At 40.7% G+C, this 27,897-nt stretch overlaps 1 protein-coding gene across 7 annotated transcripts in view; it reads left to right on the top strand.

Annotated features, from left to right (window-relative positions):
• Positions 1 to 27,897, top strand: part of LOC146431815 (6-phosphofructo-2-kinase/fructose-2,6-bisphosphatase 4) — a 56,543-nt gene that overhangs the window by 23,864 nt on the left and 4,782 nt on the right. For 4 of the 7 annotated variants that reach the window (XM_085072892.1, XM_085072895.1, XM_085072890.1 and 1 more), the window contains exons 2-15: positions 4,235 to 4,351; positions 8,048 to 8,144; positions 10,509 to 10,575; positions 11,750 to 11,824; positions 12,698 to 12,754; positions 13,081 to 13,202; positions 14,853 to 15,060; positions 15,617 to 15,763; positions 16,348 to 16,452; positions 18,121 to 18,250; positions 18,618 to 18,680; positions 21,883 to 21,947; positions 22,373 to 22,451; positions 25,036 to 25,303. In XM_085072892.1, coding sequence (XP_084929018.1) covers positions 4,235 to 4,351; positions 8,048 to 8,144; positions 10,509 to 10,575; positions 11,750 to 11,824; positions 12,698 to 12,754; positions 13,081 to 13,202; positions 14,853 to 15,060; positions 15,617 to 15,763; positions 16,348 to 16,452; positions 18,121 to 18,250; positions 18,618 to 18,680; positions 21,883 to 21,947; positions 22,373 to 22,451; positions 25,036 to 25,037 — 1,334 coding nt within the window. In that variant the 3' untranslated portion in view covers positions 25,038 to 25,303. Of the gene's footprint in view, positions 1 to 4,234; positions 4,352 to 8,047; positions 8,145 to 10,508; positions 10,576 to 11,749; positions 11,825 to 12,697; positions 12,755 to 13,080; positions 13,203 to 14,852; positions 15,061 to 15,616; positions 15,764 to 16,347; positions 16,453 to 18,120; positions 18,251 to 18,617; positions 18,681 to 21,882; positions 21,948 to 22,372; positions 22,452 to 25,035; positions 25,304 to 27,897 lie in introns of those variants that run through there. The other 3 variants (XR_014854769.1, XM_085072893.1, XM_085072894.1) reach the window with 2 other exon arrangements.

The raw sequence follows: 27,897 nt of genomic DNA, 5'->3' as shown, positions 1-27,897 counted from the left end.
GTATGACCCTCTAAATAGTACAGGATTTTTGGAGAACAGGCCTTGAATTGAAGGCCACAGAAACGGCAAGAATACTCTGTAAACTTCAGGTCTCTAACAGTAACAGCTTGCTACAAAAAACATCCGCCCTTAACACATCTAAGGAAAAAACAAAATCTAATTCTGGGTAAAAAGGAAAGGACAGCTGATAAAATGTTTGGTAGTAAGTGAACTTGGAAAATATCAACTCTTGACTCTGATTTCATAAGATCCATGAGAGTTTTGAGGGCTGATGAATTGCAGCACAGCCGATCTAGATTGTTCCATGTCCCAGTTTGGTTTCACAACCTTCTTTTGCATTTGCATTATTTCACAATAGAGTCTAAGAGGGGAGAAATAAGCATGTAATTTCTTCTTTCCTTGACTGTTAAGTCTTAAACTTTAAAAGGGTAGGCAGTCATAATTTTACCCTCAAGCTGCAACTTGCTGTGTTGTTCTTAAATATTAAAGACATATTAAGCCGGGATAATGACGTTGCTTCAGTTGCAGCACTTCATCACTTGGCCATTTTCCCTCACTGATTGGTATTTTGGGTGTGTTTGTTCCATGTTCCCTCTTTTAGGCGATGCTGTTTATAAACATGCACTCTTAAATGCACTTATTGCAAACATCCATTTTAAAGAAGAAACTGTCTGAAGTCCTAGAGCATCTTTAGCAAATAATGGTGTACAATCTGTAAGTTTTGTTTTACTGTTCTGTGTGTGTGTGTTTCTCTAACAAAATTAGTGTTGATGGCTCATCCACAAGTTGGGGCTGTCAGAAACTTCTAGGAGTTACATATGTGAAGCAGTAGTAAAAAATATGGTTATTTTCTGGAGACAAGACTGTGTAGAGATATTTCTGGAGGTAAACCAGACAGTCCAGTGGTAGGAGTGGAGAGAAAACTGCCCTTAGGAGTCTGCCTTGGCTCGAACTCACACACCTGTAACTACTTCTGTACTGAAAAGCTTTTTTTTAATAAATTGAATGGTGGTGAGGTCTTGTGAAAAGGGGACTGAGCACTGTGCCGTTGGGAAACCAAGAGTTTCTTGTGGTACGTTTGGCTATTTTTATCAGTCTACTTCCTCATGTCAAACTTGCTTACATTTCTTCAAGGGAAAATGTAAGCCTTGAGATGCTGACACTGAAAATACCTATAATGGGAATGAATATTCCTCTGAGCTTTCAGTGAGTGTTGGCAACAGTGTTGAGAAAACTGTGGTTTAGATGAAGTGAAAGATAATTTCTTTTAACTTTAGAGTACTTGATACATCCTCAGAACTTTGCGTTCTGTTCTGGTCTTAACTTTATGACTGAACTGATGAATAAAATTAAGCCTTGTTAATTACACAGGATCATAAGGAAGGAAATAAAATCTGCTGTGCTGAGTCTTATGTGTGTTGTTGAGAATGCCTCACTGAGGTACAGAAGAAGTAAAATAGCTGCTTTGTGTGCTTTTATTTTCAGTCCTGTCATTTAGCTCTTAATGTGCTGTTTTGGCCAGCACAGGTGTCTTTGGCTTCTACTTCCCAATGCACAGGTGTGTTTGTCACTAAGTGCCACCTGTGCAGGTGGTGTGAGGCTGCAGCCACTGGTGGCCATCTGAACCAGAACACCAAACATTTTTTAGTGCCCTGAATTGTAGATTATGTACTGCCACTCTCTTGTTAAAGACAAGCACTAAGGAGTGGCATGTGCTGTAGCACCACATGTTGTGTAGTGTTGTTTACAGGGCTATGGCATTTTGTAAAAGCAGAGTATTTGGGATCATTAGGATCAGTGGTATTCCTCTTTATAAAGGCAGGGACATCTGTCTTTGTAGAGTAAAAGCAGTCTTGGTCAGCCTGGCACCTAATCTGAGCAGGAGGTCCAGTTGTTTGGGATAATTCTCTTGGTTTCTGCTCTGTAGTTACCCTCAGATAGCGCACAAAGGGATTGGAATAACAGGTTAGATGTGCCTGTTAAACTGGACACATGGGGTTCTCACAAACGTAGCTTTGCTAGGTTTGTACTTTGAGGAAACACATGTAAAAATGCAGGGGATAGCAGACTGGCATGCTGAATGTTCCTTCTTACACGTTGTCATTGTGTTGATCTGGTTTCCTGCTCGTTTATAAGGTCTATTACAAGCCCATGTAGGTAGTAGGACTTAATTTAGAAATTTAGCTGGTGGTGTAATCTGTGAAGCAATCATTTAAGTGAGTTGCAGGTCTCTTCATGGCAGCTTCCCTGCCTTTAGTTTTGCTCCAGTACAGGTTTATTGTTGCATTACCAAAAGACAAATGTTCTGTGAGAAGGTTAAAATGCATGGCTGACCCGAGCAGCAAAAAAACCCAACCAACCAACCAAAAATACCCAAAAAAACAAAACCAAAAACAAAAAAACCCCCAACCAAACAAAACAAAAAAAAAAAAAAAAGGTACTCTGGGAATAATGTTAGTTGATAAATTCTGCCTGGAATGGATAAAAAAGCCTGTTGCAGAGCAGGAGGAGTTGGGGCTGTGTACAGAGACTTTCCATACAGGTCCTGGTTTGTCTTTTACAGCTCTTACTTCACTGCTTGTACTGAAAAATTGTTCAAAACTAGAGCTAGGTATTTCAGGTAAATAACATTTTGAACAGGCTTTGAAGAAAAATGTCTTCTCTTAAAATTTCCAGGGGCCCAGAGGGTTTTCTCATCTCATTTTATTTTATTGTCCTTAAAGCAGGAAGCAAGGCTGTTAAGCTTAATAAGCACTGTACTCTTGGCACTCCAAAGACTTCATTGTTTCCCCAGGGACTTCTTTCCCACTGTTGGAGAGGGGGTTCACAGCCTAAACCCATGACAAAGGGGAAAAGGGACAAGAAATTATCTTTCTGGTTTATAGGCTTCTGCACAGAGGAATTTACCCTGAAGGCTTTTATCAATGTCCTTCCAGAGACTTGGATGTGTTTGGATGGATCTGTTTTGCTTTGCATTTATTTCCCTGCAGCTGTCATTACATGGCATAGTTGACTGTTCCATGGGTTTGAGGTTGGGTACCATTTTACCTCCTCTCTCTCATGAAAAGTGGAGCAGTTTTAATGGTTTTGGTTTCCTGTCTTTCAATGTGCATTTTAAGAAACACATCTGCCTTTGCTATTCCACTTGTTCTTTTTTGATCTGTTATGTGAAGTATCTGCACCAGATTTGTGCAAGTGACTTTGTGGGGTGGGACTTGTAAATCCAAGGTTTGGGAATCTTGAGCAATCACAGTGCTTTGTAATCACTGAGAATGATTCATTCTTTTGGAGTGAATTGATGTCTCCTCTATCAAGACATTGAGGAAATTGATACATGTGTGGTTGTATAGAAATTAATTCCCTTACAGGGTGGAGGAAGCTGGTGGTATCTGCATCACTTTAATATCTTCTTTCTTTTTAGGCAGTTCCTTGTAGCTGTGATAGATTAATGCAAGGTATCCCTAGTTTTGTGCCATTAAAATGTTCAAAAACTTGTGATTTGAAAGGAAATGCCTCAAGGTTTTCACATTATACATAAAATGCCTTCAACTTCTTACAGTATTGGGGTTTTTAAAAATTAAACACTCTGGCTTTGATTGAGTATTTCTGTACATACATCTATATCAGATTATTGTAGTTGATTGTGTAGAATACTTGTGCCTTATTCTTAGTTACAGCCAAAATGAGCTCTGCTCAAGAGAGACTTCAGTATTAATTATACTGAACGGAGAAGTAATAAGTAGTGAGTAGCATGTCTTACTGCATTGTGTTAATCTGCATCTGTCACGCTTGTTTCGCTCAAAACCAAGAAAAGATTGAGCAGTGTTTAGGTCTTGTTTTAGAGATGTAAAAATTATTTAAAAATTACACGCACCTTGCTGTTTCCTTTCAATGCAAGCACTGAACTGAGGTACACAGAGGCATAAGATGTTGGTTTCCTTATTTTTGGTACTGTTTCTGTGTGCAGATACACAGGCTTCTTCTTTTCTGCCTGTTTACAACTCACGTGTCCATCACTGCACTACCACTGACTCGCCCTTCCAAAATTCAGCATGAGAAATGTGGTCAGGTTCACTGTAAACCCCCAAATAGCGAGGCACAGGCACAGTGCACGAGCTGCTCGGATGGTCAGCTCCTCAGAGAGCACACAGAGAGGGATTTTCCACTGCAGCAGAAGCCTTTGCTTTGTGGGAATGTTGTTGGTAAATGCTGGTTTCCTGTGTTTCCGTTCCAGTATGTATGACCAATTGCCCTACTCTGATTGTCATGGTGGGTCTCCCAGCAAGAGGAAAAACCTACATCTCAAAGAAGCTGACACGCTATTTAAATTGGATTGGAGTGCCTACGAAAGGTGATGGATTTACTTTTGTTTATTTCAGAAGGACAGAGCACAGTGTTAGGTGGTTTCTAAACCTGATTTCCAGTAATTTTGTTGCCAAGTTTGATTACTTAAAATCCTTCTCCTTTGTTAATATATTTTTAAGCAATAACATACACAGGCACATTGCTGTTTAAGTGTTAATTAATCAATCGATTTCTGTTGACTGTCCCTTTATCTTGTTCTGCTAGGTGCCTAAATCAACTTTTTTCCCTTATCATTAAGCATTGACCTTTTTTGTTTACTTTTTTTTTTCCTTCTTTCCCTTCCTTCCTTCACGTGAGTGAAAAGGAATGTTGTTTACAAGCAGTTGAGCAATCGGCACTTCTGGGTTAAACTTCCAGACTTCTCCATCTTTCTTTTTGTGTGAACTTTGTGCTACTTGCAATTCGTTATCTACTTCTTTGTGTAACTGCGTTTGTGGAATGACTTGCAGTTCTTTGTCTAAATATGAAGAGCACATGGAGCTGAGGCAGCCAATTGCCACTTGTTATCACCTTCTTAAGAGGATTTATGTGTGTGTTTTGGGCAGGAAATGGCTGAGATTGGCTGGCCTCCTGTGGTATCTTCTGGGCCCAGTAAACAGGACCCAAGTCCATTTGTGGTTCTGAGCAGCCACCTCCCCTTCCTTCTCCTCTCTCTGTAGAAGAGCAAGACAGTTTTAGTGTGTTGTGATTCTGTGTCCAATGCAGTATTAGTAGCTTTATGCCTAGTTAATAATTTGAATGACATTAAACATATGAGATCATACTAAAGTGTGGAGTTTTTGGCTGGATATTCAGAGATGTATTTCCTAGTAGCTCTGAGAAGTCAAGATGAAAAGTTCTGGCCTGTATTTCAACTGCCTTTTGATTCTAGTATAGCTTTTTACATAGGTGTTTTCTTAAGCTTTTAGAAACTTGTTTAATGTGCTTTATTTAGAAGAGACATTATGGGGAATATATTGTATTGTTTGAGAGTTTACAGGATTTAAATTATCCTTGATTTTGACTGTTGTCACATGGTTTAATCCTTCTGATGGCCAGTATCAGATAGCTGGAGAGTTCAGTCATTAGGCTGAAATGGAATAACAATCCAAGTAGATTAGCCTATATCCAAGGTGACAAGGTGCTTGTGTGTTATATACACATCTAACTTAAATGTTATGTGTGATAGATGTTATTACATGTGTTATAAATGTGTTACATACATAACACATTAGATGTGTTATGTATATATGTCATTGTGTTTGAGCATTTCACTGTGTGAACTTTGAAAAGCAGAAGTCCAGTATTGGACAACAAACAAGATATTTTCCACATCTGGCTTGTGCTTAGTTGACTATGTCCCAAACACTAATTTTACTGTAGGTATGGTTTGGCTCAGCTATAGGAAAAATTCTGTGGGCTACTGTGGGCAGCACATCAGGAAACACACACTTGTGCTTAATGAAAAATAGGTAGAGCATTGCTGCCTAATTTTGCAAAAATATGCAACATGAATGTACCATATGAGCTTCTGTCTTGAGTTGCTGGTTATTGTTTGTCTTTGTTAGAAAGGCTGACGTGGGATTTTCTTGGAAAACCACAGAGCCTTTCTGTTTGTGTCTTCATTGATGCAGTTCTGCTGAAGTTGAAGTCAATGTAGAGCACCTCACTGCCTGGCTGAAGGAATAGATGACATTTTGCCTAATTCTTCCAGTTGGTAGGACTGAACTGATAGAGGATCAGTATCAAGTAGCCCTAACATCTGCTACCCTTTGGCTCTTAATGTCTTGAAATTAGTGTGTGCTTAATTTAGCAAGAGTTCTTGTTCTCTGAGACAGATGGTTCAAATTGTGAGGTTATGTAAACCAGAGAAAAGATAAATGCCATCTTTTCATGTAACATTAAGCAAGCTGGAGAGTTCAAGAACAGAAGGTGGAGGTAAATAACCCAGGCTTGATGATGGTTGAATCATTTCAGCCATCATTTCAGTGTTTTCTTCCTTCCAAAATCCTCTGTTGCTTAGAATCTGAAATGGTTAAAAGCACAGAGGAGTTTTGTCTGTGCTTTTTGAAGGAAACGAGGTCAGTTCGATGTCTGAATAGAATTGTGTTGCAATGTGGTTTTTAGATACTGAGCCTTGGAAGCTTTTTTGAATAACTGTGGTTGTGATACCAGTCAGCTTTGGGAAACTTTTCCATAGGCGTGGATGCTAAGAATAAAGGCTGAAGATTGTCCCACTAGATAGCACTTTTTCCTCTGCTGTGCATGACCTTCTGGCATTAACTATTCCTTCTCATAAAATTCATTGTTTTTGATTCTTAAAGGGCTGTTGGCTGACAATATTGGCCATCTGAACTTCTTGCACCTTCTGTTTTTCTTACAAGGACCCACCTTTTCATCTAGTCACTGTGGCCACTGCTCATTAAAACCATCACAGAATCTTCACCTGCATTGTTCTATAATCCATGTCATACAGTTGACCATGCAAAGTTCCATCAACACCGCTGAGCTCAAACAAAACTTGACTTTTGGGGGAAAAAAAAAAAATTTATATCTTTGTGCTCTGCCTCCAATCCCAACAGCAGTCTCTATACAGCAGCTGGTACTTGAGCTCTTTTATTCTATGTATTTTTTTCCTTAATTGCAACCTTATAATTTTGTCTACAGCTTCTTTTCCTCTTTCCAGAAACCAGGTCTGGCAAATAGTTTTGTACCTTGGCAGCATCTCAAACAGAATACTTCAGTGTGATTTAAAGTTAAAAAAAAAAACCCCAAAAGCTTTGCAGTTCAACAGAAAAAACCTGTAGGTCTGAAACAACTTAAACATTAATTGCATTTCAAAGGCCGGATTTCAGAGCCATTGAATGAGATTAATGAGGGAGGGTTCAGTGTCATTGTCTGCTCTGTGGCAAAGCAGAACTGTCTTGCCCTAATCCCCTACCTGATACTGTGACACGTGCTTGGCCACAGACCTTTTGCACCTTTGCCCAGATAAGGCATAGGTGTTTTTTTATTACTGTTATGAGATCACAGGAAGATTATGTTCCATGTTTAGGATGATTTTTTTAATGATTTTTTTTTAACAGTTCATATTTTTTTTTTTTTTTCCCCAGTAAGTGGAGCAGGGGTTGTGAAATACTAATCCTTAAGGAATAGAAATATTTGAGCAGGGTTCTGAAAAAATGCTTCCACTACTTGAAATTTAAGTTCTGTTTACTGAAAGCGAGATTGTTTAGTTATATTTAGAACTCTGCCTTGTTTAAATAAGAGCTTTAAGTTTTGGGAAGTGCTGTCAGAATGCTGTTTCACAGCACATATACACAAAAGAAAAAACTAATAATCATAGTTATTAATTATTATTAATACTAATAATCATTAGCAGTCCTTTATAGACTTTGAGTAACTCTTGAAAAGGAGGAAAAGACTTTCTTTTTGTTGTTCAGGCAAATGGTGGACAAAGGCACTACTGTATGGCCACTGAAGTGGAGTGAATGCAGCCCAAGTATTCTTACGCTGTTTCCAAGATTTATTGCTGTCTTGCTATTTAAAACCCCATAAAACACAAAAAGAAGTATGATATGGTGACTTCTTACAGGCCAAGTTATTTTATCATTGCAGGAAGTTTGGTTTCAAAGTTGTCATAACTTTTGTCCTTTTCATGTGACTGTTGCTGGCTCCCACTAATGCTCTTTTCTCTTGACAGAATTTAATGTCGGTCAGTATCGTCGAGATTTGGTGAAAAAGTATAAATCCTTTGAATTCTTCCTGCCTGACAATGAAGAAGGCTTGAAAATCAGGAAGTAAGTTTTGATTGTGGTTGGTACACAATGCTTATGGTATTAAAATTATATCCTGTGTAATTTGCTCTTGGAGGTGGCTTGTAGGTGCATTTTGTATGCTCAAGAAGCCCCTTAGGGGGACTGCAGGAAAAGACATTCTAGAGAAGGTGAAGTGATTTCTTTAGCTGATTAAAATTTGGAGTCTTTGTTTCATCTCAGGCATCAAAAATGGAGAGAAGTCCTTCTTGATTCCTTTTTCCTTTCAGTAGGAGGTGATGACAGTATATCCTGTAGATACTCCTCAATATTTTCACTCAAAAACTATTTTAACAAATAGTTATTACTTTTCCTAACTTTTTGTAAGATATCAGCTAATAGATGTGATTCTTTCTGCTGCCTAATTACTGAAATTGTGTTTTAGAGCTTTTGTTTGGTTCATAAAGAAAAAAACCCACATAACTGCTTTTCTTTTTGGTTTGCATAGAGGAGTTGTTCATCTGGAGCACTTTCAATGTATTTATTATCTGCTTAAATGAGTGGGAATCAAAATTATCATTTTTTTGTGCCTGAAATTTTCTTTCTGGCCACTGTGCAGGTGCCTCATTCAGTCAATCAATGCACTGCCTCTAAAATTGCTGTTTTGCTAGTGCTGTGCAAAGCAAGGAGAACACCAGAGTGAATACCTGTCCAGAGGAAGCATTTGAGTCTCTGCTCTTGCCTGGAAAGAGGCTGTGCTTTAATGTAGGGACAGACCTTGAGAGCAAAGAGTAGATGAGGAGAAAGGTCAGAGCAAGAGGGAGCTGCTTCTTTCCTAGAGGAGATCAAAGTAGATCTTTTAACTTTCTTCAGCTTTCACTATACTTTTTAGTGTGTTCAGGAAAGCACTTAGAGTGTGCAGTATGAAATAAGGCGGAACAGAAGTTTAAGACTGATAGAAATAATGTTTATTTAGGCTACTTAAAATATGGACTGTTTTGTTCTTAATTCACTTTAAGCATGAAAAATGTCTGGACTTTCCTATTGTCTGGACTTCCTTTTGTGGCTGTCCCTTGCCTTGTCCTCTCTCTCTCTTCCCTCTTCCCCTCAGCAGAATTGAGTGTTGCTAAAGCTAAAGGAGAGCAGCTTGCATAAGAACCTCCCAGTCCTTAGGGATAAAGAGCAGTTATGAGGTGCATTAGCCTTGCAAGCCACTACTTTTTGCCTACAGGTAGAGCCAAACCTTTTAAAGTGCCTCTGTGTCACCTATTAGACTAAATGGTGAGGGATGTAGCATGAAATGGGCTGTGTGAGATAATCTGCCCGGTTAGCAATGAGTAAAGAAGGTTTGTATTTATTCAGTGAAGACCTGACTGATGAATCTCAGCTCCTGACATTTATTAACTGTGCTAATGTGGAAATACTGTCAGGATGGAAAGCCTTCATTTCTCTTTCAAGATAAAGCTGTGCTTGCAGAATATGGTTAATAGAGGGGTTATGAATTTCAGTCTGGAAGTCAAAATTGAGGGGTAATGCAGGGAAGGGCTGTTGAAATGGGCAGGCTTTTATGTTGGTACTGCAAAGAGGCTGTACATACTGGGAATAAATGGGGCTTTGTTCTGCTAACAAGGAAATCGTGTACAATGTTAATGTTGCCCTCCAGCATTACTGATGTGTCAGGAATCGTAATGGACTTTGAAGATAATGCTAATGCTGGGGACATAGGAAAGTTGCATATTCATGTGTTCTTCTCCAGGTTTAACGCAAGTGTGAAGTATGTAAGGCTGGGGATTTTTGGTGTTCCTGTCCTCAGCTGTCTCCAGTACTAACTACACTGGGTTAGTGACTGCAGTGGGATGTTATTTTCATCTCAGTCACTAATACTTGATGCTAGCTTTGTTTTGCTCTCTGTTTTAACCGTTTTTTGGTTTTTTTATTTAATATAAGCAATTTTCACGCAGTAGCTCAGAAGAGAATGAGTAGATTACTGAAATACGGTTGTCTCTCCACTTTCACTTAGGGCCACAAGATAAAGGCCTTAAGTTGGTTTATTTTATTTACCTTTTTTGCTTTTTGAGAATCAAATTAAGGAGAATGTATCTATGAGTAGGTAGTTGGGAAAAGCATACAGTTACAGGGATGGTTCAATGATGTTATTTTAGCTCACTGGTCAGCAAAGTTGATGGGTGTTCTATGGACGTGTGTAGCTCTATCAGTGACACAGGAGCAAGATGACTTGGCCACATTTCCTTTGTGTAGCTTGGCTCTCCTCTGTTGGTTTTTCCTGCATTTGGAGGGAGGTCTGTCTTTTTGAGGCAGATTATCTAACATTTGCAGGGCACTTTCCTCACAGGTGCATTAATAAAATGCCTTTAACTTGCATTTGACTTTGGTTCTCTCCTTTTGAAGACAGTGTGCCTTAGCAGCGCTGAACGACGTCCGGCAGTACCTCAGCGAAGAGAACGGGCATGTGGCTGTAAGTTTCTTGTTGAAGGCACCTTCTTGAGATGCCTCTGCACTAAACACCGTGTGTCTGCTGGATAATACACGCCCTGAGTGAATCCAATAGCTCTCCAGTGTACCTGATTTCTTTTCTTTGGCAGTTAGATCTGCCTTGCTGCTGCAGTGAAGTGAGTGCTGAATTTCAAGGTGATGATGCCATATTAAGCAACTACCTTTGATTTGAGGGGTTAGCTGAGAAGAGAATAATAGTAAGAAAAAAGTCCACCTTCTCTCCACATTACTGTAGGACATTGTTCCACAATGTGCTGTTAAACACATCTGCTGTTTTGCTTGCATGTCTACTTGATAGTTTAGTGTTCCAAGTGGAAGGTAAAGACTTGCTGAACAAAAAGTATCCTCTGTACTGCTTGGCAGTTGGGTTACTGCCATGAGAAATGTCTGAAGAGAGCAGGAGAAACTCAAATTGATGGATACCTGAGTGTTTAATAATGGGATGCAAAACAGCTCTTCGATGATTGACATTGCATGTTGAGACTAATTTTTAAAATTCTTTTCTTAAGACTACTGACACAACTTTGGGTTTTTTATTAACCAATCAGGGAAATCCATTAACTATAATTGCATGGATACATGAGGTAAATGTTATGCTTTGGCAAACTTCATACTTTAGTAAAACACTGATGTGTTCAGAGCTAAACTGAGTTCCTAGAGAAAGGGCTGCATTGATCGTGTTATTCATGGGCAGGATTTACAACTCTTGCAAATCTTCTGCTCTTAAATGTCACACTTAGGTTTTGAATAGCAGGTTGAATTGGAGCACTTTTTTTTAATAGCATAAGTTCACTAAAAACTTCTGCATTAGTACTTAATGCTGATAATGGGCCGAGAGGAAGATTCTGTTCTGTATTATGTGTTAGGCATAAATTCTGTTTCTTTTTCCAGGCTAGTACTGCTTTCAAAATATTGCTAGTTTTTAGTATTTAGAAAATAGTGTGTGTAAAGTAGGAATGTCTTTGTTTTCCTGTTGAGCATATTGAGGTAGTGGGGTAGAGGCAAGGGGAGGTGTTTTCCATTGTTTTCCTTCATACTGAAGGTCTTTGAATCCATATTTTTGTTACTATCACAGCTTGCCACAGACAGTGATGCTCTTCTGATTCCATTTTCTGTCTCCCTTTAATTGTTCCTAGGTCTTTGATGCTACAAACACAACTCGAGAACGTAGAGAAACTATTTATAAATTTGGTGAAGAAAATGGATATAAGGTGAGTCAAAAGCAAAGTAGTTCTGAGCTATTGTGTGGTCAAGTAAGGCAGTGATAGTTCTGCCCTTATCTGTACTCTTAAGTGTGCTAGCATAAGCTACATCCTTCTTAGATGTTTAATCAATAGTGTGTTTTGTGTTCCTAAGTATTGTTTGTGATTAGAAGTCATTCAATCCTCGTTTTTCTAATCCTTAGTGTTTGTACCGTTTGGAGCTAAGATATTTTGTGTTATGGCTTCAGTTCTGTCATCCTGGACCTGTCGTTCTGAGTGCAGGGTCAGAAAGAGCTATTTAAATATGGTTCTTCATGCAGTTCAGATATTTGCTGCAGAAACACAGGGATTTTGTGTCAGCTCTGTACAAACCAAAAACTTTCTGTAATTTTCTGTCTTCTGGTTTTACATTTAGCCGTTCTCCAGTCATCTGTCATTTCCTCTAAATTTAATCTCCATAAACCTTTGACACAGCTAAACACAGACCTCTTTTTCAGTGAGGCTACTCCATTAGCTGAGAGGCTTCTAAAGTGTTATTTCAGAAGCATTAGTTAATTTGTGGGGCTGAACTTGCATCCTATGCATTTGTTTCTTCCTCTTTCATCCTTTTTCTACTGCAAAAATTTTTCACTTGCAAGCATTGTTGGGGAAAAGAGTAGAGAGCATGATGTGTCGTGGAATGGTCAGCTAAGGATTTTTGATGAGAGGGTCTGGAGAAGCTTTCTGAGTAAATGGAGGGAAGTTTTAAGACTTGACTCTGTTAAAAAGGCCTTGGCATGGAAGTGGGCAACATGCTGCTCATGTGTGTTGGTATCCAGAGGTGTTTTCATGCATCTTCCTTCTTCCTCCCTTTTGTTCATGTGGCTCCTCTTTGGACTGAAGACTTTTTTTGTGGAGTCTGTATGTGTCGATCCGGAGGTCATTGCTGCAAACATTGTGGTGAGTATGGGAAAGTTTGCTTTAACTGCTTGACATTGGGAGCTTTGAAGTAGCTCAGTATTTTTAGCAGTACATTATAAGAACTTCCAACAGCAAAAACCCCATGTTAGCTCTCATTAATGGAAAAATTTTCATTTTTTCCCCTATGTGAATGTTAAGAGCTCAGAAGTTTAATTCTCTGAAGAATAGTTTTTTTGCTTTACATGTATTTTAATGAAGTTGCAGACAAAACTTTGTGTTGTGTTCCCACACTTCCTATTTCTTTGAACTTCGATGAATAAGGGAAATAAACTTAGATACTCTTCTCCTGGTTTTATTTTAAACAGCAAGTGAAGCTGGGTAGCCCTGACTATGTTGATTGTAGTAATGATGAAGCAACAGAAGACTTCATGAAAAGAATAGAGTGCTACAAGAACTCATACGAGACCTTAGATGAAACTCTGGACAAGTAAGTGATGAAGCAATACTGTGATCACCGTGTTACTGAAATGTTTTCTTAAGGGTTGGAGCATCCTGTATTAGGGATTAGGGCTTTCAAGTCATGTATTTTAGTGGCTTGAGCTCTCTCTTGTTTGGCAAATTAGAGAGTGTTGACTCTAGGGGTGTAGCCTGGAAACTTCGTTGTTTGAGGAAAATTGGCTCATGAGTACGGTCTGGGACAATGTTATTTTTGATTTTCCCACTTGGAGAAAGGTATTATTCTTCTGGGATAGAAGCACCATTTAGCAATTATTCCAGACTTTCTACTGTGGTTGGTTGGTACTTGTTTTTTTGGTGTGTAGAGGAGACATGAGTGATTTGTAAGCGTAACTTAATTGGTTGGCATGGTTAAGGTTAATTATGAACACATCAGTCTTAAAAATGTGACTTCTAAATTAATTTCTTTGTGCTTGTAAGTTATCCTGCAGACGCAGGGCTGTGAGAAACTCTCAGTTACGTTATTTATCCTCACGCCACAGCATTTTTCTGGTTTTTTTTTAACGTTACACTCTTGCAAATAAGGTAGGGATGAATCATGTGAGGAAGGAGCCCCATTTCTCTTGCTACAACCCAGGATTTCAGAGTAGGATTTGGAGCTGCAGCCATCCCAGGTGCTCCTGGTTTGTTCCAGGCCCGGAGCTGCAGAGAAGGCTGAGCTGTATTTTAATGTAATTAAGCGTGAGCAGCGTGAAGCTGGTTCAATTGGCTCAGTTCATGCGTGTAATTCCTGTGATGGACCTAATGGCTGTGCCTGGCTGGAATAGTAATGATTAACTTCAAGGAACATGGAATGAGGTGGTGATGCTTGGTTCTCAGTACCTCAGTTTGGTTTTACTCTATGTTTTCTTGTTTTATTGTGTTGTCATGTCTGAAATGTATCGCTAGAAACCAGTAGTGGTTATTTTCAGCTTATTAGATGTTTTTCCTTGTGTGAGCTAGAGGCTGCTCTAGAATTATAGCATAGATGGTAAAGGATAAGCAGTGAAAATTGAAATTATAAGCTGTCTGATCCTGAGAGAAGGTAGTGGAGGGGTATATTACAGTACTGTTAACAAAGAGTTGTTCAGAAAGCCGTTGAGAAAATGTCTTACTTCAGACTACTCCCTGGTGCTTCTAGTGCCCTAGTTTTTCTGGAGGGATTAATTGAGATGGGTAATTAGTGACCGTTCCTTTTGGCCCTTGGGTGCAATCAGACAAGTACTTGCTGATGGAAAGTGTTTGTAACCTTGGAAAAAAAAATCTGGTATTGTAAAATAGCTGGATATCTTATTCAGCTGTGGTAACTCAAGTGGCTCTCCCTTTCAGTGTGTGGGCTGTATTTTTCCAGGAGTAGGATCCAGATTTGGACAAAGTGCAAGTAAAGAAAGCAGAAAAGAAAGTGATGTGAGCAGCTCCATTTGAAAGGAATAGAGTTCGTCCTGTACCTTTGGAGTACTGTGTTGTTTCTTAGGACTAATGCGTATTCCATGATTAATTGAGGATTTTTTTTATTTCATTGGCTTTGTTGCCCTCTTGTTATATAATGAGAGAGAAGGTGGAAAGATTGTGGTACGTGCTAATAGAAGCAATGTGGAATCTTACTCTTTTTTTTTTTTTTTTTTAATCTTGCTCATGAAAGGGATCTTTCTTACATTAAAATTATGGATGTCGGAAGGAGTTACCTTGTGAACAGAGTGATGGATCACATCCAGAGCCGGATTGTCTACTACCTCATGAATATCCATGTGACTCCTCGGTCAATCTACCTCTGCCGACATGGAGAGAGTGAACTCAATCTGAAGGGGAGAATAGGAGGGGATCCTGGGCTGTCTGTCAGGGGAAAAGAAGTACGTACCTCCTGACAGGCGTGACTGGGTTCTGTGTTTGTGCTGGGCAATTACAGCTGTCTTCTATACAGCCTTTTCCTCTTAACGAGTTTAAAGGACTTCTTTAGTTACGTATTTGGGTAGTGGAAACAGGATGGACACTTTGTGTGTAGTGGTTTGGTACGTACTCTTTTGTCTGTTTGTCTCTCTGTTGGCTGAAATTCCTTTTTATCCTACAGCACAAAGCAGTTGGCAAGAGGGCTTTTATTGTTTAACTATATTTTTTGTAAAATCCTGACGAGTTGGGTAATGGGGAGATTGCACACAAGTTAAAGCTGAAAGGAAAATTCCTGTAAGGAGAGTTAGGAACTGCTGAAAACTTGTATTTTCTCTGTACTGCTTTTCTTTCTCCTGTCCCTCTTGGATAATGGAGTATGTTGTATTTCTTAGCAAAAACTTTGACAGTCTTCTGGAAAAGCTACAATGAGTTTACAGAGGCTGGAGCCTGTGTATGCTAAACTGAACGCCGTGTGTTGGCTCAGAGCCCTCATCCAGTGTCTCTTGGTTTTTCTTCCAGTTTGCCAAAAGCTTGGCACAGTTTATTAATGAGCAAAATATCAAAGATCTGAAAGTTTGGACCAGCCAGATGAAAAGGACAATTCAGACTGCTGAAGCCTTGGGAGTGCCTTATGAGCAGTGGAAGGTTTTGAATGAGATAGATGCAGTAAGTTCTTCTTTTAAATGTCTAATAAGTTGCTTTGATTGCTAGGGGTGAAGAAAGTACTTAGTTTTTTTATAATATGTCTTTTATGGGATAGAAAGTCATTGAAACTGCTTCTAGAGGCTGGAAAAGATTGTCATTAATTTCTGTAAAAAAGGCAAAACATTTTATAGAACTTTGCCATAGTTAATTTATTCATCTTTTGTCTTTCCCAGTAAAATATTCCCTTTGTAGATGCCATGATGCTGTGAAATCTTGGGTAGGTGGGGGTTGGAAAGAAGTTTTTGGTATGGGGAGTTTGCTAGTTGGCAATTTCCAGCTGTACCTGTAAGATATATTAGCAGGTGCCAGAGATAAAACGTGGCCTTGCTTGCCTATATGTGTAACTTCACCTGTACAGGGATTTAATGATTCCTGCTAACCACATCTGAGTCAAGTGTCCTGTTTATTGTGTGTGACAATTCAAGTGTCAGAGTAGCAAAATACAGCTGTTAAAAGTTATTTATATGTGTTTTATTTAAGGGTGATATCTGCTTTTTGCACTGCTGGAAATACATGGTTTTTAAAATAATTTTCATTACCAACAGGGAGTGTGTGAAGAGATGACATATGAAGAAATACAGGAAAATTATCCGCTTGAATTTGCACTGAGAGACCAAGACAAGTACAGATACAGATACCCTAAAGGGGAGGTATGCTATTTTTAATCTCTCAAGTTGAAGGGCTTCCTTGTCTTCTTGAATACATGCATCCTGGCTTTGGGATGGAAAAACAAATTTGAAAATTAATGAAAAGGTTGTTCCTTTCTCCACAGAAAAGCACCTAGAATCTTGCAAGGATTGAGCCCCAAACCATTTAATTTGATTCAGGGCTGGAAAACTAAAACAATAAATTTAGAAAAACAGTGGAGAGCTTTGATCTTGTGGGCATCATTCCTGTGCTGGTCCCACAGTGATAAAGCAGGAGGAATTATTGCAGGGCTTCAACTGTTGCATGATCAAACATGCTGCCAAGGTGGTCTGTTTCTGTTCATCTGGGCTCTTGGTGGTGGCTGTTCTGTGGGCAGCTCTGGCGGAAGGGCTGGAGAAATCTCCAGCCACGTTATTAAACCCCTTGCCTCTGGGAAAATAAACTTGCTGATGGTTTTCTAAAGCATCCCCACTGCAGTGCAGCAATGGTGAGATGGTGACAGGGCTATCAGTGGGTGCTGAGGGTTTGGGCAGCTGCCAGGAGGGATTGGCCCAGCTGCTCCTGCTCGAGCTGTGAGGGAGCAGAGCTGTGCCTTCTTCCTGCGCAGTCCAGAGTGATCATTGTGACAAGAGCAGGGTCCCTGGCAGTGTGACCCTGGTTCTGCTAATGAGGCAGTCATTAAGCTGCAAAGTTCTCCTCATCCATTTGAACAAGGAGTGCTTGTTTTTCAAACCAATGCGGTCCTCGGGATGGTGACAGGCATTTCAAACTCCCTCAGTGCCTTGTGATAATGAGTTGGTCCCGTTTATCCAAGGCAGAGTTGTGTCTGGTGACAGTGTGAGGGGTTTGCACAGCTCTCTGGGGGCCAGGGGCTTTCTGTTGTGCAGAGCTCAGTCAGCAGTGCCACTTTGTCCTGCCTGGGGACAAGGGTGAAGGCTTTCTGCTGTGCTTGGTCCCTGCCCTGCTAGGTGACATGCTGAGCTCTCCACATGTGCAGTACGTGACACATTCTGGACGCACATGACACTTTTTGGGAGTACTTGGCACATTTTGGAAGTAGTGTCTTTACCCTGCGTGTGAAAATTAGCTCAGTCATGCCCATGCAGGAGCCCTGCTGTTCACCTGCAGCAGCAATTCCCTGTGCCATGGCCATGCAGGATGGGTCACCAGCAAGTCCTTACACTGACTGGTGGTGGGATGGTGGCTGCAGTCACCAGGCCAGTTCAGCACGCCCATGGCTTGTTTTGAAAGGGCAGCCTCAACAAGTCAGGCTTTGTGAACTCTTTGCATGCTGACTGTTGGCTGGGCATCCTAGATTTTTGCTTGGAAGAGAGCTGCTTTTGAAGACGAGGTATGGAAAATAACATGCAAGACTCGTATTTGCAGATGTGAATTAAATCCTAGGGATTTTGTGGAAATCCTTGATCAAAGTGGTTAATTTTATAAAGCTTTTCCAGGAGGGAGGTTGTTCTGTGTGTAACAAAATGTGTTATGTGAATGCTTAGGTCTGAAGTGTGTTCTTAGTTTAAGGAAAATTATTACTGCAGTATTTGTCTGTGTACTAAATAACATTTAGAAGGTGACTAATATGAAAGTAAGGTCCCCTCTATATACATATACTGTTCAAAGAGTTTTCCCTTTTTAATGTGCTGTTTTTCCTCCCCACCCAGTCCTATGAAGATCTTGTTCAGAGGCTGGAGCCAGTAATTATGGAACTTGAAAGGCAGGAAAATGTGCTTGTCATTTGTCACCAAGCTGTCATGCGCTGTTTGCTCGCATATTTTCTTGACAAGCCCGCAGGTAAGTCTTCCTTGATACATTACAAACTGTCTGGGGTTTTTTATTTATTTACTGTTTAAGGTTCCAGACAGTAAATTCTAATAATTTGCTTTATCATCAGAGGCTGGTTTTGCTAGGCAAGTACCCAAGTGTAATTTTTCATATTTGACCCCCACGTGAAACTTGGTAGTTGATGTTACTGAGCTGCTCCCTCACCTGAAATGCTGTGATGTTTGTTTTTTGTTCAGTTTGATTAGCATCTCTGTTGCATGCTGGGGAAACAGATACACTGTTAGGTAAAATGACATTCAAGTGGTTGACCTGAAACATAACAGAAAAGTTACTTGTGACCTGTATTTCATGTGTAATTTGTGGTTTGATTTCTCAGAACAACTGCCCTACCTGAAGTGCCCACTGCATACTGTCTTAAAGCTAACCCCGGTGGCTTATGGTAAGTGCTGTTAAATATATTTAATGTACAAGTCTGTCTATCCTGCCTCTGTCATCAGGAAAGGTTGTGAAGCATTTAAAACACACTTTCTTTTGCTTTAAAATAGTTAGGCTTGACATTGCATGTATGCCTGCTGAGCTTTGTTGGAATAAATGAATCCTTTGGATTACCCTTGCTTTGATTGTGCCAGGAAACATGTGTTGCTGAAAGCCTGAAACCACCAGTGGCTGTAACTGCTGGAGGGGACACTTTTGTGTTCAGTTCATACTCTGTTTCACTAATTCTTCTGACAAACCCATACATTTACACTTCTGGTACAGCAAGATCTGAGTTTTTACTGATGTATTGGAGGGTACTGCTTTTCAGAAGACAGGCAAATTTACATTTATATACGTTTATCATCTTGCAGAATGTGTTCCCTTAGCCTTAAATAACTTTATTCTCTTTTCCTGAAGTACTTTTTTCCATGGACCATCACAGTAGCACATGAACTCACCTTGTTTGTTGATGTTGGCACTTGTTTGTCAGCAGCTGTTCCTGGTGCTTGGCCTCAGGGGCTTTCACTGGCCGTTGTGGGCAGTGTGGTCTGGATTACAGTGTGCCCTGCTTAGGTTTTAGGCTGATTGCTGATGGACTTTTGTGTGTGTTTCCACCTCAGCTCAATGTGTGCCTGCTGTTCATTTTCATTAAGTGGTGGCTAAGTTGTATCTGCTGTTACCACATTTCAGAAGATCATTTTAGGCAGAGAGTTATCTACACAGCTTATCAGGAAAAATGGATTGCCTAAAAATGTTGGTTCAGTCATTAATTGAAAGCTGTCTTTTGATTACCAGCTCTGAAAAAGAGCAGTCTAGACCTGTACTTTGTTAAGTTCCAAATAAAGTTGAAACAAAGAATATGAAAAAAGTAGCTGCTGCACTGAAATCTGTCTGAAGAGATTTGTCATTTTATTGCAGTGTCGTCCTGTAGGAACGACAGCCTGTGCTGTGGTGACATCTGGTGTTCCCAGCCTTGCATGACAAGCTGGGGTTTTGGAAATAAAGATTCAGTGTAGTTAAAACTTCTTTTTTTTTTTTTTTAAATGGAATCTTCTGACCTGCTAGTCTCTACCTGTTTTCCACAGCAAGGCTTTGTTTTGGGGTTTTCTTTGTTTTTTTGAGGGGTTCTCTGGTGTTTGCTTTTTGGGGTTGTTTTGGGTTTTTTTTTTTTTTTTTTTCCTTTGGGTTTTTTTTGGGGGGGTTTTGGTTTTTTGTTTTTGTGGGTTTTTTGGTTTGGTTTGTTTTTCTTTCTTTTTTGGCTGGGAAGGAAGTTGTGTGACTTCATAAATTTTAAGAGGGCCTGGATGTTTGCAGTGTTTGCTCACACACTAAGTGAGGAAGGAAACAAAGTGGTATGAAATACTGTCCTTGCCCTTTTGGCTTCAGTGAAAGAGTGCCATTGTCCTTTTTTAAAGTGTTAGATATGTGTGTCTGAGCACATTTCAGCCAACCTAGTTTTTGGAACTCAGCCATATGAAAACACAAGGACTGTGTAAATTATTTCTACAGTACTGATCTGTGGCACTGTTCCAAACTGATGTGTCACTTGGCTCCAGCCAGGCAGGATGCAGAATCAAACCTGGTGTGTTCAATACCTCCCAGTTAAGCCTGTTCTGGGGAAATGCCTGTGGGGCTTTTCTCTTCCTGGTGTTGGAGAGGAGTATCATTCCTGCCTTAAGTGTCTGATGTGCAGTTGGGGAACATCTGTTACAGCCTTACAGCTGGATTAGGATAAATGAGACCTTTACCTAGCAGTCCAAGGTAGTGGTGGTCTATGGTAAGAGAAACTGCAGCTTGCTATGGTATGAACTTGCTCATCAGTAATTAAAAATGAGCTTGAGGTATGCCTGTGGTAATTACTGTGGAGAAAGGCATGTCCCTTTAGTTCGTATTTAAAGCTTTCCATATGATGCTCCCTTTGGATCTTAAACTCAGCTCGTGGTAAGGATGGAGAGGTCTCTGAAGTGTCTGCTGCATAGCAGTCCTGATGGCCAACAGCAGGGCTCAGAGCTTGTTTTGGCTGGGTCTCAAGGGTTACAGTGCATCTGTGGCTAGAAGGATGACTAAGGATCCTGTTCCAGGGGGAGATGCACACTTTTCCTCTTTAAAATGTGTTTTATGGTTCACTATTCCTCTGGGTGCTGGCCCTCCCACAGTGTGTGCTCACAGTGTTCCTGGCAAATGGGCTTTCTCAGAACAGGCTTCCCTCAGGGAAGGCAAATACTGGCCTTACTAATTTATTCTTATTTTTTTGAAGTGCAGGGGCTTTCTAAGGAAATTACCTTTTTCTGTCATCTAGGAATTCTATGGAGTGTGTTACAACTTTAGGGAGTAAGTAAGGCGAAAAATCTGGAAACCTACTTGTGATGGAGGATGGACTCTGGTGTGTCAGGGGAAGTGACTGTTAATGGATGCTGACTATTAATGGATGACTAATAATGACTATTAATAGAATAGTGGTAGCTTATAAAAGTCATGTTCATATTAGATAAGCCAGGGCTTGGCAATCAGATACTGCTTACAGTGCTGTATTGAGTAATTATATGGTGTATTGAGTAACTGTATCATTCTCTAAGTGGGTCAGTTTATACTACCTGGAAAATAGTTGTTTCTTCTCACTGTTTGATTTTCCTTGCCTCACTGGAGTTTTGAATTTTTGAATGTAAAGCAGAAGTTCCTTCTCAGGAGTCAACTTTGAAGTTCTGTTTAGCTTGGGGTTAAAACCATTTTGCACATACAGAGGAATGGGGTAGCTAACAACACACAGCACCTTCTTGTAGTTGTTCTCATGTTTAAAAAATGACACCAACATTTATCTTGTTAAAATTTCACTCTAATACAGGAGTTTAGGATGTTTTAAACACAAAAAGTTACAAATAAGAACTTTCTCACTGAATGTTCATGTATATTTAAAAAAAAAATCAAGAATTTTTTTTGAAGAAAATAATGATAAAGTCAAGGTGAGGATGTGGACTATCAGATTTACAATAATGTTCATCCAGCTGGAATAGATTGATTTATTTAGCTTTAGCTCTTCATAAATTCAGGAAAGTCTAGTATAAATCAGAAGGGGAAAGTGATTAACCAACTCAAAATTAGATTGCATCTTTATTATAACTTCACTTTCAAAACAAGTGTATCTAAAATGTGTTTTCTATCAACAGGATGTAAAGTAGAATCTATATTTCTGAATGTTGAAGCTGTAAATACACACAGAGACAAACCTGAGGTAAGAATATTTTTCAAACTGGAAACCTTGATGTAATGTCTGAGCTGTAATGTACTGTCTGAGCTGATTTCCATTGTTCTCATGGATAGAATTGATTTGATAACTTAGCTGAGTGTATTTTATTTTACATATGAAGCTTTGCTGCTGGTTTGCTGTGATAGGGGAGCAAATTTTTTATAGAGCAGATTTATATATGAATTCTAGCTGGAATAGTTTATCTTTGAGAAATGAGAATTTGAAGATGTGGTGTCAGTCTAAAATCTATAAAGTTCTGCCAGGCTTTGTCACTCAGCAGAAGTAGGTGTAGCCATCAGTTGTGTTATGAATGCCACGCTTATTCTGGAGAGAGAAATCATCAGCTTTTTCATCACTGCGGTCATTGCTGTATGAAAAAGAGGGATTGATGATGTTACCTGTGTTTTAAGCCAAAGCTGGAGAGGAAGACTAGCTCTCGGGATACAGCAGGACAAACCGGGGGAAGGAAATTGAGCAAGTTTGTAAAATGTAAGTGGAGAGAAGATGTCAGCCCATGGCAGCTCCTTACCCTGCCTGCCTCAGGCTCTCTGTGCTCCTCAGTGTTCACCTGAACTCAGGTTGATTCTGCTGCTTGTGCCAAGCTCTTCCTTTGCTGCGTTGTGAAAGTTGTGTAAAATGTGTCATGATTAAAAATCTCCGGTTCCCTTGCAGATCCTCATGCTAATGCCACCAGGTATGGCACTGGCTCCATGCTGAGGTTAGGAGCAGTGCCTACTGGTGAATTGGAAGTCAGTTTGATAACATGAGAAAAAAGGGTTATGTTTGGTGGTTTTCAGAGGAACAGTTTATGGTGAAAAGGAATATAGTGAGAACTGAGGTTTTGTGTGTGTATTCAATAGGGCATGTGACACAAAGTGCTTTTCTTACCTGAAGGTTCACTTTTGTGTGGAATTCATGCTGGAGTCCTTTGCTGAACTCTTCTGCAAAGAAGTTTTGCTTTAATGACCTGGGTGTTCCAAGTTCTGAAAATACTGACTTTTGGATATTTTCTCTTTGACAAGTTCATTGCTTATTTGCTTTCTCCTTCTTTTTTTCTGCTTTGTCATTCTGCTTTGCCATTTTGTATCTTAGTTTGATTTGTCATGTTTAGGGAGTCCTGCCTGTGTTTTGGCAGTACCTAAAGCTGGAGAAGCATAGTGAAAATCTATGTGTGTGTCTTGGAGCAGTAGGTTATTTGTGTTAAATAGTGTAGATGAACATCTTTTGTTTGACTGATCAGAGTACTGGTTCTGAATTTACAGCTTGCTAAAATGTTGCTGAAAATGCCACTCCTCTGACTGAAGAGGTTTATTTCAAGGGGAAAAGCTCTGCCTGTGTCACTGAGTGACCCTCAATGTGTCTAGTGGGTGATGTGGCCATGCTGGCACTGGTGTGGTGTGGCTCTGTTTAGATACTTGAAGAGTATCATGAGGACACTTGCATTGCAGTGGACACAAAGACACAAGACTGATTTGAACAGAAATAAATTGAGTTAATGAATTTTACAAGAAGAAAGGAATAGTGGCATTTTCATAAAAACCCCTCAAATCCTCTTTTCCCTCTGCCCCAGAGGAAACCCAGCCTGGTGAATATGGATGATGTTACACTGTTCAGGTAGTGGGTCTGAATGAAGGACTGAGTTGGTCCTGTCTGCATTTAATTTCTGCTCAGACTGTGAAAATTTCAAAAGCTTTCATTTATATCACCTATGAAAAGGTTAATTAGTTCTGTAAAATTAAATTTTCAAGTAGTCTATTGAAGTCAAAGCATTTAATTAAATACAGTGTCACATAAAGGCATTGTTAAACAATGAAACTATTGGATTGAGAATTGTCCAGTGTGCTGTTCTGTGACCCACCAGTCACTTGTAGTCTGTGCTCCAGAACAGTGCCCTCCTTTTGGGCTCAGCTGAAAATGTCTATTTTCACAATGCAGAAATCCAGGCAAAGCTCTGGAGTGTTTGTTTGTGGTATGTGTGACCCTCAGAGTACCATGGTGATTGTCTGGAGCAGATTGAAGCCTTGTGTTTGTTAGCATTGTCGTGGCTGAAGTTCTGACCTTTTCCAATAAAGGAGTCTATAGTCTGTTGTAGAAAATTATTCAGAGGAGTTGCTTTAGCTGTTGTTGGGTCCATTCTTTGGGCCAGAAAACAAGAGCTGGGGTGAAATGCCTGCTTTGCACATCTGGCTCAGTTGGTGAATGACAGAGAGGAGATTATTCATAGCCACATCTCCTTTTTTATTTTGTTGAGGGGATATGAGGAGGGAGATGTTAGTGCAAGGTGAGCTGGCTTACCACAGTGCAAAACAGGTAGGAATAATGAAACCCATCAGTGTGAAGTTTGAAGAATTGTCAATGATTTGACCTACAGTGGATCTCGTAAAGAACTTCAGAGCAGTTTATTATAGTCTGCTCTCTTGGTAGAAGGGAGAATACCAAATGCACAGGCATTGGGATGTGCAGGAGGTGGTACCACAGCAGGTGTGATTCCTGGCGTGTTTGGCTGCACTGGGGTCTTGGTTTCATTTGGTTTTGGATAATTGAATGCTGCACGGAATGTCACTGTTCTGCAGCCTCTGCAAAACGAGGTGAGACCTAGTTGGTGTGATCAGCCTTGAATGTTTAAGGTGTCTGAGAACATACTTTTGATTTTGCTAGAGGGGGTGTGTTGCCTATAACGCAAACACATGTTAAAAATCCTCTTGGCACAGAAGCATGCGGCATAGTCAGCAAAAGACTGAAAGTTGCTCAATGAGTAGGTGTGTATGTGCTGAAGCACATGATTAAGTGGATTCCTGCTTGGGTCTGTGAAAGACTTCCTCCTAAATGTGACTGAGCTTTGGGTAGTGCTGTCAGCATGGGAGCAGTGATTACTGTGAATAGATTTTCCTGCTGTCTTGTTCTGGGACAGCGATCAGCTCTCAGTCTGCTGCATTCTTGGGGTCTGGGGGGCTAAAATCGTCTCTGCTTCTCAATCAACCCAGCTGTGTACTTGTGAAGGGATCTGATTGGTGGTTTTTGTTGGTCTTACTGCTGCATGATAAATGTTCTCTGTATTTTTATTATTATACAGAATGTAAACATTTCCAGACCTGCTGAGGAAGCTCTTGTAACTGTCCCTGCTCATCAGTGAATCCCGTGTGCTGACCAACTATCGAACTCGGGGTGCTGTTTTCATCCTACTACTTCAAAATAAATTGAAAAACTAATCATTCCAATCACTTTGAAATAAAAAAGAAAAAGCTCCACCGAAACCCAGCTCATAACCCAAATCAAATGTTTGTACAGCACATGACTTGAAAAAATCCATCAAATCGCAATAAAAGTGTTGCACTGGCTAATTTATTGTGGATGAGTTATCAGACCTTGATCGGCTCTCACTGAAATGCTGGTGTTATAAATTGCTGTAATTTAAATATTGTGCAGCATCAAGTTTTATTGTAACAGCCAGCAATCATTTAGTGTTACTTGCAGTGTATTTATGAAAGCCATGAAACACAACATCCTGTGTGAGATAAGAAAGTCAGAATTTGTTTTGCCCAGCAGAGCACTAGTATTATCTGTTTCAGGGCCCTTGGGAGTGATTGGACTGCCATGTAGTGTAAAATAACTCATAATTACTGTAAACCCCTAATCCCACTGATCCACAGCACCAGTGCTCTCCTTGTGCTAATTAATGATGTGCTGGTGGAACAGGGTAATACGTTTTCACTTAGTTCCAGGACTGTTATTCAAAGAACAGGCATGTGTATAAATGTTTTTAATATACAACTTTTGTTAACAGCTGTTCTGCATTAACCAGGCTTTAGGGTTTGCCTGTGGGCAGAAGTGGTTTTGAATTCCCTCTTTTCCTGCTTTGTACAGATGTGGGTGATGAAGCATGTACAGCTCTGCTCCAGCTGCTGGGTACCCAGGTTTTATGTGGGCTCCAGTAAGCAGTGTTGACTATTCCAGAGCAGGGAAACAGTTAGCCGGAGGATTTTGTAGCTGAGTATTGGCTCCAGTAGGTGTGGGATTTCAAACCAGCAGGGCATGAATCCCAAACTCTGTGGCAGGAAAGCCTCTCACAGGCTGGAGGAGACTGCAGGCTGTGGGAGATGTGGTGCCTTGGGGCCTTTCTCATGGTGTTCTGTGGGAAGCACCTGTGCCACTGAGCAGGTAGCATTTGAGGCAAGGAAAGGCTGAAGAACACTGAACCTTGGAACTGTTTACTGAGGGGGTCTTTTAGTCATAAAAATAAGCAAGTAGGTTGTGGAAAGATTTTCTCTGTTAGGTTTCTCAGGTGGTATGTTTCTCCCAAATTAGGATTTTGGGGGAAAAAAAAAGTTACATATCTGCACTTCTAAAATTGTGCTGAAGTTTTCAGAAGTCTGTAGTAATTGGGAATGTCTACCATAATCAGATAACCTCCTGCTGTGGTGCTTGGTATTTAGTTAAGCCACTGCCCCTGGGCTGAGACGGGAGAACCTGGACCATTTTCCTGTTGCTGTCGTGACTGTGATGTAGGAGTGTTTGGTCACTGTTCCATGTTTAATTGCTCTATGGTCTGGGCATGATCTTGGCTGTGAATGATGCCCCAGAGGAGACCTGAGCCTGCTGTCCCCCCTTGCACCCAACAGTGAGTCCAGTTGCTCTTATCTGACAGCTGAGGTGACATTCCTGAGGCATCACGGGGATGCTGGCCATAGTGAGGGACTGAGGAGCCACGTGGAGGCAGGTTGGAGTGGAGTCACCTCCACAGGCCACAGCTAAGGAATACCATTCATATTAAACTAAATGCATTGTGTTTCTGGTGGAGCCAAAATCTGTGCAGGCATCTGCTGTGGAAAAATTGAGTTTTGCTGCTTGAAAAAGGATGGGTTGGGCTGTTGGAGAAAATGGAGGGGGAGGATGACAGGGGCAGAAACTTGGCTAGAAAGGAAAGCAGATTTTGCCTGCTCTGTGGCTGGCAGAAGTTGCAGAGGGAGGGGAAGCAGCAGGAGCACCCAGGACCTTCCATTCCTGCTAGCTGCTGCCAGCCAGATTTCCTGGGGCTGTGCTCTGCTGAGCACAGCACTCACTGTGCTGATGTGTGCAGCAGAGTGAAGTGGATATTTAAAAGCAGAATGCTCTAAGGGGTCTCCTCTTACAGGAGGATTGCTCAACAGCCCTTGCTTTGTCAGTCAAAGCAAGATCTGATGCTGGATGGGAAGCATCAGTGGCAGTTTGTGGCACAGCTTGCCAAGGGGAAGCTGGCTGATAGAGTGCTGGATGTTTATATTGTGCTGTTTATTTCACTGTTGATGCTTGGACTGGTTCTTGTCTTCAGAGGTTCCTCCTTTTCCCTGCAGGAGCCTTTCTGCATGATCTTGTTGTTCTGCTGTGAAGATCACATGTAGCTGAGTCAAAGTAAAACCAAAAATGGGGCCTATCCTGGGATATCCTGGCCTATCCCAGCACTTTGCTGAGGAAAGCTTGGTCCTATAGGAAAAAAATGTACAAAGGGCAGAGTATAATCAGGAGAACAGCAACAGTGGTAGAGGGGAGGATATTTGAGGTAATCTGTGTACTTGGAGTCTTTCCAGGAAGGACTGGGGGAGATGGACTCTTGTGCAAGGCAGAGTCAGATTGCTCCTGCCTTGGGGAGCGGGCTCTGGAAGCAGCAAGCTCCTGCTGGGGCTGGCCTAAGAAGAAGTGTATGGCTTGGTAGAAACAGTGTTTAGGAGAGATGTGGGGTTTTTTTTCCTCCTGCTGTGTTCCCTGGGCTCTCCAGATGGTGTTGCAGCTGGTGTGTGGCTGTTCCCAGGGTGGTCATTTGTCCAGCTGTGCTTCAGTGCCAAGCAGTTGTACCTTGTGGTCCCAGAATTAAGGCTGAAACCTCAGCCACTTTTCTAAGGAGCAGCACTGTCCTTGTTGCATGGCTTTTCCCTCACAGTGCCCATGGCTGTTCTGGAAG

Source organism: Lichenostomus cassidix, chromosome 12 (assembly GCF_008360975.1).
Source record: "Lichenostomus cassidix isolate B80296 chromosome 12, HeHo_3.0, whole genome shotgun sequence".
Classification (NCBI taxonomy): Eukaryota; Metazoa; Chordata; class Aves; order Passeriformes; family Meliphagidae; genus Lichenostomus; species Lichenostomus cassidix.
Note: the sequence above shows the minus strand (reverse complement) of the source record. Positions and strands in the feature narration are given on the sequence as shown.